The sequence below is a fragment of the Nicotiana sylvestris genome, chromosome 1 (genome assembly GCF_000393655.2).
Source record: "Nicotiana sylvestris chromosome 1, ASM39365v2, whole genome shotgun sequence".
Taxonomy (NCBI): domain Eukaryota; kingdom Viridiplantae; phylum Streptophyta; class Magnoliopsida; order Solanales; family Solanaceae; genus Nicotiana; species Nicotiana sylvestris.
In genome coordinates this window covers 116,768,077-116,789,577 of record NC_091057.1, presented here as the reverse complement: position 1 = coordinate 116,789,577, position 21,501 = coordinate 116,768,077, and the positions used below count along the sequence as shown (strand labels likewise).

At 40.4% G+C, this 21,501-nt stretch overlaps 1 protein-coding gene across 1 annotated transcript; it reads right to left on the bottom strand.

Annotated features, from left to right (window-relative positions):
* Nucleotides 1-8,634: 8,634 nt before the first annotated feature.
* On the bottom strand, nt 8,635-11,524 carry LOC138873711 (uncharacterized). The gene is made up of 5 exons (XM_070152191.1): nt 11,394-11,524; nt 10,525-10,976; nt 10,169-10,275; nt 9,704-9,901; nt 8,635-9,006 (listed from the first exon to the last, which is right to left on the bottom strand). The coding sequence occupies exons 1-5, from the start codon at nt 11,522-11,524 to the stop codon at nt 8,635-8,637; spliced, it is 1,260 nt and encodes a 419-aa protein (XP_070008292.1).
* Between the last annotated feature and the right edge of the window lie 9,977 nt (nt 11,525-21,501).

Genomic DNA, 21,501 nt, shown 5'->3' with positions numbered 1-21,501 from the left:
ACGATGCAGACGAACAATCTCCCAGATATAAATCTCCGCCAACCACTTCGAAGAATAAGTAGTACACACATGAATTAAATGAGCGGACTTGGTCAGCCGATCCACAATCACCCAAATAGCATCAAACTTTCTCAAAGTCCGTGGGAGACCAACTACAAAGTCCATGGTGATCCGCTCCCACTTCCACTCCGGAATCTCTATTTACCGAAGCAACCCACCCGGTCTCTAGTGCTCATACTTCACCTACTGACAGTTGAGGCACCAAGCTACAAATCCAACTATATCTTTCTTCATCTGCCTCCACTAGTAGTGTTGCCTCAAATCCCGATGCATCTTCGAAGCACCCGGATGAATGGAATACCGCAAGCTATGGGCCTCCTCCATCAACATTGGGCACACAAATTCGACTCTGCATCCTCAATACCCCATCATCACCAATAGTCACATCTCTGGCATCACAGTGTTGAACCTTGTCCTTGAGAAAAAGCAAATAAGGGTCATTATACTGTCGCTCCCTGATACGATCAAATAAGAAGACCGAGAAACCATGCAAGCTAGAACCCAACTGGGCTCGGAAATATCCAATCTCACAAACTGGCTGGCTAAAGCCTGAATATCCATCGCTATAGGCCTCTCCGATGCTGGTAAATAAGCCAAACTCACCAAACTCTCTGCCCGGCGACTCAAAGCATCAGCCACCATATTGGTCTTGCCCGGGTGATACAAAATAGTGATGTCATAGTCCTTCAGCAACTCTAACCACCTCCTCTGGCACCAATTTAGATCCTTTTGCTTGAACAGGTGCTGCAAGCTCCGATGGTTAGTAGAAATCTCACAAGGCACACCGTATAAGTAATGGCACCAAATCTTCAGGGCATGAACAATGACAGCTAACTCAAGGTCATGAACAAAGTAGTTCTTCTCATATATCTTCAACTGTCTGGACGCGTAGGCAATCACCCTACCATCCTGCATCAACACTGCTCTGAGGCTGACCCTTGAGGCATCACAATAGAAAGTATAAGACCCCAAACCTTTAGGCAGTATCAAGATTGGGGTTGTGGTCAAAGCTGTCTTGAGCTTCTGAAAGCTCATCTCACACTCCTCCGTCCACTGGAACGGAGCACCCTTCTGGGTCAACCTGGTCATAGGGGCTGCAATCGATCAAAACCCCTCCACAAAATAAAGGTAGTAGCCCGCCAAACTAAGGAAACTGCGGATCTCGGTAGCTGAGGATGGTTTGGGCCAACTCTGCACGACCTCTATCTTCTTTGGATCCATCTGAATACCCTCACTCGATACCATGTGGCCTAAGAATTCCACTGAATCCAACCAAAACTCACATTTCGATAACTGAGCATATAACTTCTTCTCTCTTAGAGTCTGAAGCACAGTCCTTAGGTGCTGCTCATAATCTTCCCAACTCCGAGAATACACTAGAATATCATCAATAAAGACAATGACGAATGAGTCAAGATACAGCCGGAACACACTGTGTATCAAATGCATAAAGGCTGCTGGGGCATTGGTCAGTCCAAATGACATAACAAGGAACTCCTAATGACCATACCGAGTCTTGAAAGCAGTCTTCGGAATATCTGGCTCCCGAATCTTCAACTGATGGTAACCTGAGTGCAAATCAGTCTTAGAAAACACATGTGCGCCTTGAAGCTAGTCAAACAGATCATCAATACGAGGCAAAGAATAACAATTCTTCATTGTAAACTTGTTCAACTGGCGATAATCAATACACATATGCATAGAACCATCCTTTTTCTTCACAAACTAGACAGGAGCACCCCAAGGTGATACACTGGACCAAATAAAACCCTTATTAAGCAATTCTTGTAACTAATACTTCAACTCCTTCAACTCAGGAGGAGTCATACGATACGGAGGAATAGAAATGGGCTGAGTGCCCGGTAACAAATCAATGCCAAAATCAGCTGCCATTTTCGATTTCTTGCTAAGGAAAAAATCAAACAAGTTAGTAACAAATGCAACGATCAAATAATTTACGTAACTATCTAACCCTAGCCAAACTGTTTACCCGTAAAATGGTACAGTTGAATTTATTACGTGGTTTATAGACAAGCGAACTAATTTGATAAACAAGATTAAAAGTAAGACTTAGCGATTAAAATTGAAAAAGGTGAAGGGCCTGCCTATGTGAGCAGCGTCTCCGAGGACAGAAATGAGAACAAAATAAGAGAGCAAATAAGGTTGTTTTAATTGAGAGTGAATGTGGAATACAACATAAGTTTTGCCAAGAATTTCTTGTTTTACAACTTGTCACAACCCAAAACCAACTGTCGTGATAGCGCCTATCATTGAACTAGGCAAGCCACTACTCAATATATCAACATAGTAAAAGCTTTGAAAATAAAGACAGAAGCAATTAATATTTAAGAAAAGCCTTTTTGAAATAGAAATAAATCCGAAATGCAATACAATCTATCCCAAAATCGAGGTATCACTGAGTACATGAGCATCTATTCCATAATACAATCTGCTACAATATCTAAGGAATAAGAAATGAAATACAAATAGAGATAATGAATGAGAGTCAAGACCTGCGAACGCCATGCAGCTATCTCGATAATCTCCGGGATCTGATTCCTCAATCAGCAGCCGTCGTAATCGGAAGCACCTGGATCTGCGCACGAGGTGCAGGGTGTAGCGTGAGTACAACCAACTCAATAAGTAATAAATCCAAATATGAACTGAAAGGTAGTGGCGAACTCAACCGGCATAGATCAATATAGAATTAATAGTTAGAAACATAAGCATGCTTTCATGTTAAATAAATAACTCAAAATAGTAAAATAGAACAAATCTGAGTGATATGAAGAATATAACTGTTCTACTTCTACATGCCAATGCACATGTTGTATATGATGCACCATGCCGACAACCTCATATGCTCAAACTCTCAAATGCTTAATCACTCGGTATTATATATGGCCATACAACCTAGGAAAGATCCATCCCGGAATATATACATCATTGACCATCAGTCACCTACTATCGACTAGGGTCAATGAAGAAGATCCATCTCCAGGTATATAATGCTTCAGACAAGATCCATGTCCAGGGAAGATCTATCCCTCAATAATATCAATTGTGCTCATTGGGAGTGTGCGCAGACTCCGAGAGGGCTCTTACATCCCAAATGCTATTATAAAATCAGTATAACCGTTGCGGCATGCAGCCCGATCCCAAAAATGTCACTCATTGTCACACCTCCTTTTTACTACCCCCGAGAGGGAGTATAAGAAAGTTTTTTCCAATTTTAAGTGACAAAATCGAAACGGAATTATTTTATTAAAAATTTAGAGTCACCACTTGGGATAATTTATGGTGTCCCAAGTCACCGGTTTAAAATCTCGAATCGAGGAAAGATTGACTATGTTCTATAGTCCGTGAACACAGAAATCCGAGTAAGGAATTCTGTTAACCTGGGAGAAGTTGTTAGGCATTCCTGGGTTCGATAGTTCTAGCACAGTCGCTCAACTGTTATTATTGGCCTATTATCTGATTTTAATACATGTTTAAACCTATGTGCATTTTCACTTTATAGCCGCTTTTATTTAGATATTTTTTAGAAAGATTCAACGTCATCTAAAACACATCTTGGACCACGTCACATAAATGCACCCGCGGTCCACGATACATTTTATCTAACGTTGTTGAGATTTGGATTTGGGTCACATAAATGCACACCCGAGTTTAGGAAAGTAATTTAAATTACTCGCCTAAAGCAACTACGCATTTAAAAATTTGCGAGGGCCATGGAAGTCCAACTAAATGGCATGCCTCGAATTCTAAAGATTTAAAATTAATTAAGTGAGGGCTGTGCATTTGAGATTTTGTTTGGCACGGCACACCTCAATTCCAATTTGAAGAGAAGCTCAAACTAAACTTCGAGGGCCACAAATTATTACTGTCCTTAATATGGTATGCCCCCAAATTCATTTAAAGGAGTCTAGTCAATCTATTAAAAAGACTAATTGCACTTCTAATTTACTTTTAAACCCAAACTAATCTGAAATTTGAAAGCCATGGAACTACTGGTAACGAAACCCACATTTGATTGTTAAAAGAGTTTAGGCTGGCTATGGGCCTAACAACCGATAGCCAATAGTTTGAACAGGATACGGGAATGCAATTGGGCTCAACATAAAGCCCAAATCAAAAGAAAAGCCTGCCGAGAAAGGGAGAATTCAGTATAACTGGACTAATGATATTAAGCTCATGCAGTATATGATAAAACAATCCCTATTTACAAACAACCTTACATTCATGCTCAAGCAATTTTGATTTCCCAAATGACTTTAAAATTCCCAAGCTCAAAGTAAACGATATACTCATTGGAGAAACAGTCTCCCAATACTACAAAGTTAAATCACAAGTCTAAAGCAAAGATCATTCATGAATTCAAGTACTGATGACAGGGAGACAGAATCGAGCCACTTTTAATTGAATACAATCCTAAAATAACTCACAAGAACTTGCGTTGAACTTTAAACCTTAACCAAGGCTTTTCAACAGAGTTCCTAACATCAGACACTTAATACTTTCACCCCTGTTGCTCACAAGCCACACAATAGACTCTGAAGCCATTTAAGCCCAAAATGTAACAAACAACCATAAAATTAACTTGGGATCAAACACTACCATACAACTCACATGTTGTTGAAATAAATCAAGTCCATACCCTAACAGCCCAAGACTAGATACAATGGCAGGAACTCAGTTATTACACTAGAAAGCAACTAGGAAATACTGTGAATTTGGAAGTGAAACACCATGTAATTTAGAGAAAAACAATTAGATTATGAACAGATAACTTGATGTCATGCTTTGAACATCCATTTTCATTTCATGCTTCAAACTTCAACATCACATTATACAAGTTTCAAGAACATGTACCTGGACAGCAAAGAAAATAGGAAAAATGAGGGATCAGCAGTAGCAGAGCAGTAACAGCAGCAATATAACAGTGTTTACACAACTAAAACCAACCCAGACTTCCAAAAAAAACAACTCCCAGCAACTCAAATAGAACTTCTAAACCCAAATCCGAGCCATTTTTCCACCCAGATGCACAATTTTGGAAGTTTTTCAGAAGTTTTAGTTTAACAAAAGATTCAGAGAACCAAATCTAAGAAACCAAAACCAGTTCAAGCAATTTTCAGCATTTTCTCGAAATTTTTAGAAGGAAATTAATTGCTTCTAAAATTCAGTATTTCTTCTTATCTTTTCAGTCTCTCTAGGGTGTAAAAACTGTGTGTTGAGTGAAAGGAAGGCTTCATTTATAAGGCTAGGGGTCTGTTGTATGCCTTTCAAGGCAATGCAATCAGATTTTCCCAAAATACCCTCACATGGCATCTTTAAAATTAATTTTTGGACAGCTGTCCATTTCCTTCAGATATTTTCAATTTGCAGCATGTTTTCCCTAACAATTTTGGGTAGCTGTCCATTTAGGAAGCTTCCCAATCAGTTATTAAAAGATTCTTCAAGTTAAACCAATCTCCAAAACTACCCCCTAAAGTTCCTATTTATTCACTTACCCCATAAGTTCCGAATTCTCATAATCACAACAAATAGTAAACAAACGAACTGACACCTTCAGCTGGATTGAAAACCAATGAAATTCAAAACAATTGTTGAATCATATTAAATCATGAAGAATTAGTCTGCTACAAAGCCCTACAATGGAACTTTCAGAAATACTAGAAAGCTGACGATTCTAGAACATGCTTGAATGAACCAACAAACACAACTACACCCTGAATTAAACCTAAGATCCTTCACAAATAAACATGAACTCAGAAAATGCTCTTGAAACAAGAATTAATGCAGACAATGAGCTATACTTGGCCAATCTCAATGCTTTAGTTCTGGAATTAATTCACAAACATAAACATGAAACGTTCCAAAAAGAAGAATATCGTACAAATTGAAACCAAGTTCAACTCAAACCCTATGAAATTGGTTGTTATTAACAATTTAGCAACAAGCTAAGTAATAAACTTAAAACCAGAGACGTAATTCAATTAAACAAAAAATGAATCTTTTGAAGAAAGAAACTGGAAAACAAACAAACAAACGAAAGAAAGAAAAGATCAAATGGAAAACAATCGACACAAAGAAATTATCTCAAATCTGCTTCAACAAACGTTCTTCAGGTGGGCTCCTGATTACCAACACTTGAGTTGATGCTTCCCTTCGTTCTTTAGGTAGGCTCCTGATTTAAACAAAATAGACAAAACAAAGAAAATTTTCTGCCCCAGTTGGTAGTTGGGCGCATCTATGAGTGTTAATTGAATCATGTTACCAAATATCTCTAAAAATTTGAAAGCTAGATCCCATTATCCAGGCGGGTCCTGAAAATTACTAGTTAAACGACAGTTTTGAAATTAAATTATATCTCCTAAAGGTATGACTTCCGCTAAATCTTGTTATCTAAGAAGGTCTTAAAACTACACCCCGTTATCCAGGGGGGTCCTGAAAATCAAAATCAAATCTTATCTTAAGAGTGACAACTTTTAAGGCTGAATTATACTCCCCTATAGCAGAACTTACGCTAAATCTTGTTATCTAATGGAAATCTTAAAGCTAAGTCCCATTATTCAGGAGGGTCCTGAAAATTTCTAATCGAATCCTATCTTAAGAATGAAAACTTCAAAGCCGACTTCTATTTCTTTAGGGGTACACTTATGCTAGATCTCGCTACTCATGAATGTTTTGAATTTTTAAACTAGGTCTCATTTTCCGGAGGGTCCTGAGAATTTACGGTCAAACCTGTCTGGTGCTTGCCTTTCCTTGCGGAGGGTTTCTCCAAAACAAACGAAATTTTCCACCCCTATTTCAAATCAAAGAAAAATCTTGTCAGTTTAAAATGTGGTGGTTAGTTTGTGGCATTCTTGCTGAAGGTGGCCTCTCTGCTATCGTGCTCTGCTTTGACTGGTTTTCCCAAACTGGCCAAGAACCGCTTGACTTTCTAACTGACTTTCAACTACAGGACCTTGGATGACCCGAGTGTTCTACACCCAAACTGTTGTTTTACATTTCTGACCTTTCTACCTGAACCTTTGTATCTCCCACAAGATTACTAAACCCTTCAACCAATAGAACTTTCCCTGACACCTTATTTCCCACTTTACATCATACTATCTTTGGTATGTTATGGTCGCACTGTGCTTTGTGCAATTTTGGAAGTTGGTAGTGAGCTTTGAAATCCTTTCTTATTTGCTTAAACAGAACTGACATTGGAAACATCTTAGAGAAATAAACCTAAAAGAAATGAAATGCAATGACTTTGAGATCTAGGAGTAAGGAAGAAAATCCAAAACTGGATGAATGTTTGAAGGGGAAAAATAAAAGAGACTTATCTGAGTGAAGCAGCTGGTATCAATGATCATGACATGCATTTTGGAATAATCAGCCTAGTCTATCCAACCAATCAACTTTTAGATGTCATACTTTATGCCCCGAGACCTTCAGAACCTAATTTTCACCAAATCACTGACCTTGTTCGCCCTACGGTGCCCTGAATGGGTTTTACCAAGAAACCTCTCTTATTTGTTCATCTCTCAACTCTCTGTCGCCTTACCGTGAGGGTTTTCACCAATAAGACTCTCTCGTTTCAATTCCTCTCAGCTTCCGCTGCCTTACGGTACCCGCGAGGGTTTTCACCAATAAGACTCTCATTTTTTCATTTTTCCTACCTGGACCGGAATGTTGCCCCTGATATGAATCACCTCTACTTGCTCGACTTGGCATCTCTCGAAGACTAATCGAAAGATCTTTCTTTGGACCGTAATGTGGGCTTTTGGATAAGGTTAGAAAGAAAAGGTATCAAAAGGCTTAAAACAATTCAAATGAGTTCAAAGTTACAACTTTCGGAATCAGATTTCCTACAACAACCACAATTTCTGCCCCAGTTTCTTTGCTTGGGGACTTTTGGATTTTTATTTTGATGGGACCGAACTGTGAGGTTACCTACGTATCCCTAAAAAGGAATCAGGTCGAACATAGTTCATGAAATAAGAATTGCTTTGTTTTGTTGTGATTTTCTCTTTTCTTTTTCTTTCTCTTCTTTTATTCTACCTTTTTTTCTCTTTTTGTTGTTTTTGTGTTTTTTTCTCTCTTTTTTTCCTTCTCTTTCTTTTTTCTCTTTTCATTCTTTTCTTTCTCTTTTTCTCTACTTATCTTTGCGCTTGCGTTTTCGAACTTTGCTACTGATTCCAAAAGAGGGATATGAAAGGAAATAAATAAAGCTCAAAAAGGGGTAACAAAGGATAATGTATTTAGGTAGCAGAACAAAATGCCTTCGTCATTCCAATCTTCAAAACATGCCAAGTACAAACAAACACAATTTAACCAAAGAAATCATACATAATATCTTTTGACTGCATCAGAATTGATAGCCATATCTATACATTTGCCTTCTATATCTGTTAAATACAAAGCACCATTGGACAACACTCTCGTTACGATGAACGACCCCTGCCAATTTAGGGCGAACTTGCCTTTTGCTTCAGCCTGCTATGGAAGGATGTGTTTCAATACTTGCTGGCCCACTTCAAATTTTTGGGGATGCACCTTCTTGTTGTATGCTCTTGCCATTCACTTTTGATACAACTGACCATGACATACTGCTGCCAATCTCTTCTTATCAATCAAACTTAGTTGCTCTACACGGGCCTTGACCCACTCATCATCATAACTCTTGGCTTCAGCAACAATCTTAAGAGATAGGATTTCAACTTCCGGTGGTATCACTGCTTCTGTGCCATATACCAACAAATAAAGAGTCACACCTACTGAAGTGCAAACAGTAGTGCGATAAACCAACAACGCAAAGGGCAACTTCTCATGCCATTGTCTGGAACCTTCTACCATTTTCCGAAGTATCTTCTTTATGTTCATGTTGGATGCCTCGAATGCTCCATTCGCCTTGGGGAGATATGGGGTGGAATTGCGATGCGTAATCTTAAACTGTTAACATACCTCTTTCATCAGATGGCTGTTAAGATTAGCACAATTATTTGTGATGATTACCTTCGGGATATCGAACCGACAAATGATATTTAAGTGCATAAAAATCAACCACCGCTTCTTGGTCACAGACTTGAAAGTTTTTAGCTTCAACCCACTTGGTGAAATAATTAATGGCCACCAGAATGAACTTGTGCCCATTGGACGTTGCTGGCTCAATTGGTCCAATGACATCCATTCCCCAAGCAACGAAGGGCCATGGTGCAGACATTGTGTGCAATTCAGATGCCGGAGAATGAATCAAATCTCCGTGTACTTGTCATTGATGACATTTGCGCAGAAAACTGATACAATCTCGCTCCATGGTGAGCCAATAATAACCTTCTCGGAGAATCTTCTTTGCTAGAACATACCTAATCATATGCGATCCATAGACTCCGGAATGTACTTCGGTCATGATAGTCGTGGCCTGTCTAGCATCTATGCATCTTAACAATCCAAGATCTGGAGATCTTTTATACAAAACTCCTCCACTGAAGAAAAATCCACCTGCCAAGCGATGAATCGTTCTCTTTTGATCACCTGTGGCATGCACCGGATACACCCCCATCCTGATATACTCCATGATATCATGGAACCACGGCTCACCATCAAGTTCTTCTTCCACCATGTTATAGTAAGCATGTTGATCGCGAACCTGAATATGCAAAGGGTCAACATAAGCCTTATCTGGATGATGTAACATTGACGCCAGAGTAGTCAAAGCGTCGTCCACCTTATTATGGATCCTTGGAATATTCCTGAACTCTACTGATCGAAACCGTTGACAAAGATCATGCAAACATTGTTGGTATGGCATGAGTTTTAAATCCCGTATTTCCCATTCTCCTTGAATCTGGTGCACCAGAAGGTCCGAGTCTCCCAAGACCAAAACTTCCTGGACACCCATGTCTACAGCTAACCTCAAACCCAAAATGCATGCCTCGTACTCAGCCATGTTGTTGGTGCAGTAGAAATGAACTTGAGCCGTAATATGGTAGTGATGTTCTGTTTCAGAAATAAGTACAGCTCCTATCCCAAAGCCTTTCATGTTAGCAACTCCATCAAAGAAAAGTTTCCAACCTGGCTTTTCAACCTGTTCCAACTCGTCAATGTGCATCACCTCTTCATCAGGGAAGTAAGTCCTCAAAGGTTCATATTCTTCATCCATCGGGTTCTCGGCCAATGCTTGGGATTTCATCACAGTCCTCACATAGACAATGTCAAATTCTGTGATCAAAATCTACCACTTCATAAGTCTCCCTGTGGGCATAGGCTTCGAAAAGATATACTTTAACGGATCCAAGCGAGAAATGAGGTAAGTGGTGTAGGATGACAAATAATGCTTCAACTTTTGTGCTACCCAAGTTAGGGCGCAGCATTTCCTTTCAAGGTGAGTGTACTTAACCTCATAATATGTGAACTTCTTGCTGAGATAATAGATGGCTTGCTCCTTCCTGCTGGTGATGTCATGCTGACCCAACACACAACCAAATGAATTATCTAGGACTGTCAAATACAGAATCAAAGGTCTCCCCAGTTCTGGTAGGACCAACACAGGTGGGTTTGACAAGTACCCCTTTATCTTATCGAATGCTTCCTGACACTCATCAGTCCCCTTGACCGCAACATCCTTCTTCAGCAACTTAAAGATAGGCTCACAAGTTGTTGTGAGCTGAGTAATAAACCTGATGATGTAGTTCAGCCTCCCTAAAACACTCATCACCCCAGTCTTGTTCCTTGGAGGTGGCAATTCTTGGATAGCTTTGATTTTTGACGGGTCCAACTCGATGCCTCGACGGCTGACTATGAATCCCAACAGTTTTCCAGATGGCACAACGAATGCGCACTTTGCAAGATTGAGCTTAAGGTTGTACCTGCAGAGCCTTTGGAAGAACTTTCTCAAATCTCTGACGTGGTCAAACTGCTTCCTGGACTTTATGATCACATAATCCACATAAACCTCAATCTCCTTATGTATCTTGTCGTGGAATATGGTCGTCATTTCCCTCATGTATGTTGCCCCAGTATTTTTCAAACCGAATGGCATTACCCGGTAGCAATATGTCCCCCATGGCATTATGAATACCGTCTTTTCTGTGTCTTCATCATCCATTAAGATCTGATGATAGCCCGCATAGCAATCCACAAAAGATCCAATCTTATGCTTAGCACAATTATCAATCAAAATGTGGATATTTGGCAGTAGGAAGTTGTCCTTTGGACTTGCCTTATTGAGATCACGGTAATCAACATACACTCTGGTCTTACCATCCTTCTTTGGCATAGGTACAACATTAGCTAACCAAGTGGGATATCGCGTGACTCGAATGACCTTTGCATCAAACTGCTTTGTGACCTCTTCTTTTATCTTCACACTCATGTCGGTTTTGAACTTCCTCAACTTTTGCTTAACGGGAGGAAATGCTGGGTCAGTGGGCAATTTGTGAACCACCAAGTCAGTGCTTAGACCCGGCATGTCGTCATATGACCATGCATAAATATCTTTATATTCAAATAATGCTTTGATTATCTCTTCCCTGATTTGCGGTTCAAGATAGACACTTATCTTAGTTTCTCTGACATTATCTGGGTCCCCTAAATTGATTGCTTCTGTATTACTCAGGTTAGGCTTGATTTTTTATTCAAAATGATTTAACTCCTTACTAATCTCTTCAAAGGCCTCATCCTCATCATATTCTAATTCATCATCACATTTTATTTCTTGATTTGTTATTTCAGAATTAGATTGACTTTTAAGACTGGACCGAAGATTCCTCGTGCATGTCATGTCATTGAAACTAGCATAAAAAGAACTGTACAAGGAAGAAAAGAAAAACAAAAATAAAACTATCAGGAATGATGGAAAAGGGAAATTGCATTTCATTGAAATTAAAAGATAACATGGTTTATACATCCAAACGGATGGAACATAGAATCTAAATTACAACCCTGGAATAATCCAGATAAACTGAAAAAATATCAAAGCAAACTACTAAAACTCCTTCCGTGTAGGGAGAGGAGTAGCCTCCCAATTGTTAAGCTTTGCACTCAGCCCAACAAACTACACATCTGCTTTGCTAGAGCCTTCTCCAACTTCCACCATGTTCACATAGTCGAACAACCTCTCGAACCTTTCAATTAACTTTTCATCAATGTCGACCACAGAACTGGGAACTATTGTCATTGGGCGTTCCCTGGTACCGGTCTTGACAAACGACCTGGAGAAACGCGGGATAGGCTTTGGAAGTGCCTACGCCCTCTATTTCAACTTTCTAGCCCTTTTCATATCTGTAGTTGTGGGTTTGAATCCTAGACCAAATGTACCTAAGTTATTAGGGAGAGACACCAGCTGCATGATACCCTGCAGAGATGCACCTAGACCCTTACCAGGTAATAAACCATTTTTCAGCATTTCAAAGGCCATCATGACTGATGCAGCGGTTACCTTTGGAATTGGAACGCACTTCCCTTCTGGGATTTTCTCGACTGACACGGCTTCAAAAACCTGATAGACCCAAGGCCCTTTGTCATCTTCAACCTCAATGAACGGGACAACGACATCAATGGGAGCACACAGATCATCCTCGCCATGCACAATGATTTCCTATCTATACCATTCAAACTTAACCATCTGGTGCAGAGTGGACGGGGCTGCTCTGGCGGCATAAATCCAAGGTTGACCTAATAGAAGATTGTAGGAAACTGCTACATCCAGCACCTGGAATTCCATGGTGAATTTAACCGGTCTTATCGTTAACTCAAGCACTATATCAATAACTGAATCTTTCCCTACGCCGTCAAATCCCCGAACACAGATACTGATCTTATGAATCCTCTCATCATCCACTTTCAACTTGTTCAAAGTAGGGAGGGGTCAAATGTTCGCACTAGAACCATTGTCAACCAGTACCCTGGTAACCATGGAATCTTCACATTTCACCGTAAGATAGAGGGCTCTATTGTGCTCGGTACCCTCCACAGGCAACTCATCATCAGAGAAAGTGACTTTGTTCACCTCAAATATCTTGTTGGTGATTTTTTCCAGATGGTTCACTGAGATTTTGTTGGGAACGTGAGCCTCGTTCAGAATTTTCATCAACGCGACGATACTTATCTAAATTGATTAACAATGACAACAATGAAATCTGAGCAGGCGTCTTTCTTAACTGTTCCACGATGGAACATTCTTGTACCTTCATTTTTCTCAAAAACTCCTCTGCCTCCTCTTTAGTTACTGCTTTCTTCACTAGAACTAGGTTATCTTTGGAGGTTTTAGCTTTTCTTAACTCTTCAGGGGCAAAGCATCTCCCCGAACGAGTTAATCCATAGGCCTCATTGACTTTTTCTTTTACTTCCTTTCCCTTGTAGGTCACTGTCACCCGTTCATAGTTCCATGGGATAGCTTTGTTGTTGACTATCGGCAACTGGGTCACAGGCTTGATGATGACAGGATCCATACGGGCACCCTCTACAATTACGACAAGCTTGTTTGCCACTCCTGGTACAACCACTTTTGACTTTTCTTGTTTTGCTACAACATCACTTGGGGACCCTTTCTTAACTACCGAAGATGGTTCACCGTTTGTACCGCTCAACTTGCTCACTGATCTCTCAAATGTTGGTTTTTTAATTGGGTTTACCTCACTGGACCAAATCATTATGACGGTTTGTGAAGGCTTCTTGGGCTCCCCTCCCTTATGTACTATTTTGATCATGTTTGTCTCCCGATGGGTTGGTAATGGGTTCTGGTTGATGTTGGGTGCCTCTGGAGTTTGGACTTCAATCCGGCTGGTATCAATGAGCTCCTAGATGGCATTTTTCAAGTGCCATCATTTCTCCGTATCATGCCCCAGAGTACCCCGAACAATATTCATAGCTTATAGAGTAATCCAGATTCTTTGGAGGAGGGTTTGGCAATTTCGACTCAATTGCCTCAGCATATCCAATTGTCTCAGCCTGTGGAACAAACTAGTATATGACTCTCCCAATGGGGTGAAGGTTTTCTTCCTCTGCAACCTCTCGTTCTTAAATGCTTGATTGGGCCAGAAACCTGATCCAGGAGGGTTTTGATAGGCTTGTGGGGGTGGGTAGGCATTTTGTGGAGCTGGGTAGGTGTTTTGTGGGGCTGGCGCACGTCATTGTGCGTGGGCGGGAGGTTGAGTATATGTTTGGGTGTGGTGGACAAAAAATGAGGGTCTGATGATAGGTAGTAACATTGGGGTGGATTATACGGGGTTTGGGGGTAGGTTTGGTGGTGGGGTCGAGGTTGATTATAATGGTGGGACGGGTCCCTAGGTCCAAACCATGCTCCTAAATCAATTGTTGCCACATCCTCTTTCTTCTTCTTTCCGATTATTCCCCCAGTACTGTTCTGAATGGCTTGGGTAGTTGCCTTAATAGCCGAATAGCTCATGATTTTGTTTGACTTAAGCCTTTCTTCCACCATGCCACCCATCTTTACTACCTCATTGAAGAACTTGCCTATGGCCGACACCAGATGGCCGTAATAAGTGGGCTCTAGAGCTTGTAGAAAGTAATCTATCATTTCGCTCTCTTTCATCGAAGGGTCAACCCTAGCCGCTTGCTCTCTCCAATGGAAACCGTATTCCCTGAAACTTTCACTAGGCTTTTTCTCAATCTTAGTAAGAGACAAATGATCTGGAACGATCTCGAGGTTGTATTGGAAATGACAAGCGAATGCTTGGGCCAAATCATCCCATGTATACCATCTGCTGTGATCCTGACGAGTGTACCACTCCAACGCCGCGCCGCTCAAAATCAGGCTAAAGTATGCCATCAACAACTCTTCTTTCCCACCGGCTCCTCTCATCTTACTGTAGAATCCCCTCAAATGGGCCACCGAGTCTCCTTTCCCGTCATACAGATCAAATTTGAGCATTTTGAATCCCACTGGCAGTTGAACATCGGGAAATAGGCACAGATCTTTGTAAGCCACGCTCACCTGACCTCCCAATCCCTACATGTTTCTGAATGATTGTTCCAAGCTTTTAGCTTTCTTGAACATATCCTCATATTCTGGATTTTTTTGTGGTTTCTCAGTCTCAACGGGGAGGTCGAAATGAGGGATATATGAGTAAGGTTCCGGGGCTTTGAAAGTAGGCTTCGAGGGATAGTATTGGTTATCTTGGGTCTGGAATAGAGGCTCATTGGAGGATCGGTGGAGCATAGTGGGAAGGGGTGCCACGAAAACAGGGGTGGCTGGTGGAGGAGGGCATGGAACTGGTTTGGGTGGTGGAGCTGGTGGTGTTTGGGAAGTGGTACCTTGGTAGTGATGGTAAACGGGAAAGCCTGGAGATGAATCAACAGTGGGAGGTTCCTGGGATTGAGTCAATGGTGGGATGAAAGCAGGGTTGGTGGGGTAGGATGGTGGTGGATGCCCTTTCACTCATGCCTGGTACATCTCTGCCATCTGTTGTTTTAGCTTATACAACTCCTCCTTTAGATTAACATCAGACTCTTCCCCTTCTCTTGACGGATCAATAACACTTGCATCCAGTTCTTGGTTAGCCATGATCAACTTGTCTTTGGACCTGGTATTGTACGAATGAGTTGCCAGAATGCCAAATAAATTAACCACCTGCCTGTACTGATTTCCACAACAAACTTGTTAACGATTAGAGCTTAACAGATAGGCAACCACACGTTAGGGATGCAATGCACCTAAGCAGTTAACCATTTCTATTATGTATTTTATCGGTTGCTTGCGTCATCCCGACTTTCCCTAATGTCCACTTTGCAATTTCTCTCTTTTCACTCCTGCCTTTCTTTGCTTGATTTCTCGTTGTTCTTTATTCTCTCATTTTCTCTCTTGTTTTACAATTGTTTCCTTCACACAATTTCTTGTTTTCTCTCTTTTTCTCTTTTTTCATCTCTTTTTCATTTTCTTTTCTCTTTTTTTTCTCTTTTGGTTATGATCGAATCCTATGTAGATTGCCTACGTATCATGACCCCACATGAATCAGACCAAGCGTAGTTCTGGGAATAAGTGTAAAAAACATTTTGGGGTTCTCAATTGATTACAATGACTCATCCTACAGAATTTAAACTAACAGACTCGAAAAGAGGGACTAACAGACTTCAACAAAAAGATGAAAATACAGACTCAAAACGGACTAACCAACTCCAACAAAGAAAAATGAAAATACAGACTCGAAAATAGACTAACAAACTCCAATAAAGAAAATGAAAAAATAGACTCGAATGAAAATCATGAATACATCAATGCTTCAACTGCTCCGGGAGCCCGCGGGATATCATTCGGTCTTGCCACGGGCCTATGCGCCAAATCCCCTTGGAGATGATAGAGATCCTCCATTATCTGGCGGACAAAGGTCATTACAGTGGCGAAAATTATGGATCTGGTCATGTCTTCACACTTACTGCACTTCATTGTGATGTAGTCGGCGATCCTTCTGACCCTTTCTCTTATGACGCCCTTTTCTTGCAACAAACGCCCAATCTGCTGGGCCCTAGCTTCCAAAGTCTGTTCAGTTATATGATTTTGTTCTTGAAGTTGTTGCAGATCTTTTTCTAACTGTGTCACCGCTGCATAACAGTATTTTTTTCTGCCTTAAAGTCTTTTGCCTGCTTGATCATTTTATTCTCAAAGATGGTGACCCTTTTCTTCAACCTCACAAACTCATTGTCATATTTCTCTTTTAACTGTTTAACCAAGCGCGCTCGTTCCTCCGCATTCTTAGCCAATTTTGTTCGAGCCCTTACTAGTTCACCCTCTTCCTTGTTCAAATCAAAACCATACTCACTCACCTTCCGCCTAAGGTTATCTATAAGATTTCCATCTTTTGCACTTCTGGCGGGATTTTTGGCCACTATTTTCATTTCCCGAATTTGGGCTCGAAGGGCATCATTTTTGCTGGCTAGCTCTCTCTTCTCACCCTCATCTGTGGCGGCTTGCAAACCATTCTCAAATTGAAGATCCTTGACTTGCTTTTCCAGCTTGCTTATGGTAGCCCTATATTCATTTTCTTTGGCCAACCAATCCCATTGCGCTTGTGACGCCTCGACAAATTCTTAAAGATAGGGTCTTTTGGATGGTCTCCCAAACTCAACACTTCTTCGGTACCATGCGAGGTAACCGGGTGAGACTTCACCCTTGGATAGATCATGCACTTGGGTGCTTGCTGTCAAGTACTGACACTCGCTCCAAATCTGGCGAACTGCTGCTTCATGAAATTGACCGTTAGAACCAATCTCGACTACCTGAGTACTAAGGTCTTCATCCTTTGGAACTATTTGACATCTCCCCAGCTGTCTCAAAATCCGGTATGGGGCATAAGGCTGGATACTTCTGAGACCCATCAGGAGGAAGTGAGGCCCGGTAGCTGGCATGTATATGATTTCATCTATAGGAAGCCACCCAAACGTCCATTCTATTTGATTTGCAGTGACAGAACGGAGACGTGATATCCATTCTATGACCCCTTCTAGCATGTTAAACCTGTCGACCCTTGTATAAAACTCTTCTATGCAGCTTTTCTCTGTTGACCCATAGTTCAGGTATTGAGGATGATGAAATAGATGTTCAATCATCCATATTTGTAGCAACAAGTTGCACCCTTCAAAAAAGTCTCCTCCGGCTTTGCAAGCTGTGAGAGCTCGGAAGATTTCAGACACTATCATGGGTGCGAGGGTGCTTTTGGCCTGAGTAAGGAAAGTGCTGACGACCCCAGCAATCCGTATATCGATATTCCCATCTTTCCTGGGAAACACTAGAAGATCCAAAAATACCACCATAAAAGCAAAACATCTGTGTTCTTCCCATTTTAGGCGATTCCCTTTGCTGCAAATTTTGCTTTCTGGATTGTTAAACCCCCCTATGTGTCCGTATCGCTGGTATATAAACTACGGAGTGGAAAAACCAGCTGCCAAATCTGGGTAATGGACCCCCTGCTTATCTTTAAGAAATCTAGGAACTTGTGTGCAGGGACGACTCTTGGAGAAATCAAATACTTGTGTCTCAGAGGAGCTTCTGTGCTCCCGATATATCCGGCTATTTCTTCCAAAGTGGGTGTGAGTTCAAAATCCGAGAAATAAAACACGTTGTGAGCTGGGTCCCAAAACGTAACCAGTGCCTTTATTATGTATCCTTTAGGCCTGATCTTCAATAACCCGGTGAGACCTCCTAAGTAGAGATTGACCCTATCTTGTCCTGATTCACCTAGATCTTCCCACCACATACACAGCTCCAAAGGGATCTTGGTCCTGACTGTTACTGGCAAATTTTGAGTCGTGCTCATTCTGCACATTTATTAGGGTGATTTAATTAAGTAAAATCATGACTCATTTGACTCAAGAAAAGTTAACACTATTTTTTTCCAAATTTTTATTTCAAAAATAAAATCTGGCTTTGCAAATACGGCCTTCAGCACTTCGAGGGAGAAGATATTAAGGTTGTGCTTACTAACCGGCCAAAAATTTGAAAAAGAGACCAAAAGTGGGTATTCTTGCAAAAACGGCCTTCTGACGCCCTTTTGGGGACATTCGGCTATTTTTTACAAGAATAGCATCACCTTACTTATCTTCAATAAAAACAATAATTTTTTTTGTTTTTTGGGCTATTTTTGCAAAAGGGAAGTTGGACCCGATGGGGGTTGCCTACGTATCCCACATCCGATGAAAATCAAACTGGCGTAGTTCGAGCAGTTTTGACAAAATAAAAACCAACCATATTTTTTTTTAAAACAAAATTTTTCCTTTTCCCTTTTTTTTTCAAAATTCCGGCAGAGTTTCAGTATATTTTGGACATCAGTTTTTCAAAATCAGGCAATTATCTCTCTCAGCCCTCACATTGGCTTTCTTCTTCTCAACTTTTCTCCTATTATTCGATAAGCAGGTCAACATGCAAATCCAAAGAAAATGAATGCGCAAGTAGCAAGTAGGATGCATCAGGATGGTCTTTTCATTTCGGGTACACCTGTCCTAGACAAACCCAACCCCGTGTTGAGTCTCCAAAGTCAAATGCACATGATGCAAACAAACGTTCCTACTAGGGATCCGACATGAGGCTGAGTTATTCTAAATTCAAAACCTGGGTATGTTGTTCTAGACTTGTGTACCCGAGCGGACAACTCGAGCCGGGGGGGGGCTACGTACTGGGAACCAAAAGGCCATCCGGCTTTGTAGAGCCTCTTCCTAATTTAAGGTATGACACTAACAGAAAAGGAGTCACACCAGCGTGCACATCCTCGAAGATGAGAAGAGAAGAGTTTTGTATACAATTCAAATAGTATCAAAGCGGTAAAAAGCAGCATTTAGCACATTAGGCCCAAACATGTAATAAAACCAGATAATAAATAAAAGCCAAATATAACAATTATTCTAAGCTCAAATTCTTGAACCCTGAACCAGAAGTTCTGGATTCTTGTCCCCAACAGAGTCGCCAGAGCTGTCACACCTCCTTTTTACTACCCCTGAGAGGGAGTATAAGGAAGTTTTTACCAATTTAAAGTGACAAAATCGAAACGGGATTATTTTATTAAAAATTTAGAGTCGACACTTGAGATAATTTATGGTGTCCCAAGTCACCGGTTTAAAATCCCGAATCGAGGAAAGATTGATTCTGTTCTATAGTCCGCGAATACAGAAATCTGGGTAAGGAATTCTGTTAACCAGAGAGAAGGTGTTAGGCATTCCCGGGTTCCGTGGTTTTAGCACGGTCGCTCAACTGTTATTATTAGCCTATTATCTGATTTTAATACATGTTTAAACCTATGTGCATTTTCACTTTATAGTCGCTTTTATTTAGATATTTTTTTAGAAAGATTCAACGTCATCTAAAACACATCTTGGACTACGTCACATAAATGCACCCGCGGTCCACGACACGTTTTATCTAACGTTGTTGAGATTTGGATTTGGGTCACATAAATGTATACCCGAGTTTAGGAAAGTAATTTAAATTATACGCCTAAAGCAACTACGCATTTTAAATTTTGCGAGGGCCATGGAAGTACAATTAAATGGCATGCCTCGAATTCTAAAGATTTAAAATTAAATAAGTGAGGGCCGTGCATTTGAGATTTTGTTTGGCACGGCACACCTCAATTCCAATTTAAAGAGAATCTCAAACTAAACTTTGAGGGCCACAAATTATTACTGTCCTTAATATGGCACGCCCCCAAATACATTTAAAGGAGTCTAGTCAATTTATTAAAAAGACTAATTGCACTTCTGATTTACTTTTAAACCCAAACTAATCTGAAATTTGAAAGCCATGGAGCTACTGGTAACGAAACCCACATTTGCTTGTTAAAAGAGTTTAGGTTGGCTATGGGCCTAACAACCGATTGCCAATAGTTTGAACAGGACACGAGAATGCAATTGGGCTCAACATAAAGCCCAAATCAAAAGAAAAGCCTGCTGAGAAAGGGAAAATTCAGTATAACTGGACTAATGATATTAAGCTCATGCAGTATATGATAAAACAATCCCTATTTACAAACAACCTTACATTCATGCTCAAGCAATTCTGATTTCCCAAATGACTTTAAAATTCCCAAGCTCAAAGTAAATGATATACTCATTGGAGAAACAGGCTCCCAATACTACAAAGTTAAATCACAAGTCTAAAGCAAAGATCATTCATGAATTCAAGTACTGATGACAGAGAGACAAAATCGAGCCACTTTTAATTGAATACAATCCTAAAATAACTCACAAGCACTTGCGTTAACTTTAAACCTTAACCAAGGCTTTTCAACATAGTTCCCAACATCAGACACTTAATGCTTTCACCCTTGTTGCTCACAAGCCACACAATAGACTCTGAAGCCATTTAAGCCCAGAATGTAACAAACAACCATAAAATTAACTTAGAATCAAGCACTACCATACAGCTCATATGTTGTTCAAATAAATCAAGTCCATACCCTAACAGCCCAAGACTAGATACAATGGCAGCAACTCAGTTATTACACTAGAAAGCAACTAGGAAATACTGTGAATCTGGAAGTGAAACACCATGTAATTCAGAGAAAAACAATTAGATTATGAACATATAACTTGATTCCATGCTTTGAACATCCATTTTCATTTCATGCTTCAAACTTCAACATCACATTATACAAGTTTCAAGAACATGTACATGGACAACAAAGAAAATAGGAAAAATGAGGGATCAGCAGTAGCATAGCAGTAACAGCAGCAATATAATAGTGTTTACACAACTGAAACCAACCCAGACTTCCAAAAAAAACCAACTCCCAGCAACTCAAATCGAACTTCTAAACCCAAATCCGAGCCATTTTTCCACCCAGATACACAATTTTGGAAGTTTTTCAGAAGTTCTAGATTAACAGAAGATTCAGAGAACCAAATCCAAGAAACCAAAACCAGTTCAAGCAATTTTCAGCATTTTCTCGGAATTTTCAGAAGGAAATTAATTGCTTCTGAAATTCAGTATTTCTTCTTATC

Excerpts from the sequence above, each read along its gene's own strand:
- LOC138873711 (XM_070152191.1), bottom strand. The coding sequence starts at position 11,524 with ATGCCGGGTCTAAGCACTGACTTGGTGGTTCACAAATTGCCCACTGAC. Across the intron at positions 10,977-11,393 it reads AAAGAAGAGGTCACAAAGCA|GAAGCAGTTTGACCACGTCA; the intron begins GTTTGATGCAAA and ends CATAAAGTCCAG. Across the intron at positions 9,902-10,168 it reads CTTACTTCCCTGATGAAGAG|ATTCAAGGAGAATGGGAAAT; the intron begins GTGATGCACATT and ends CTGGTGCACCAG.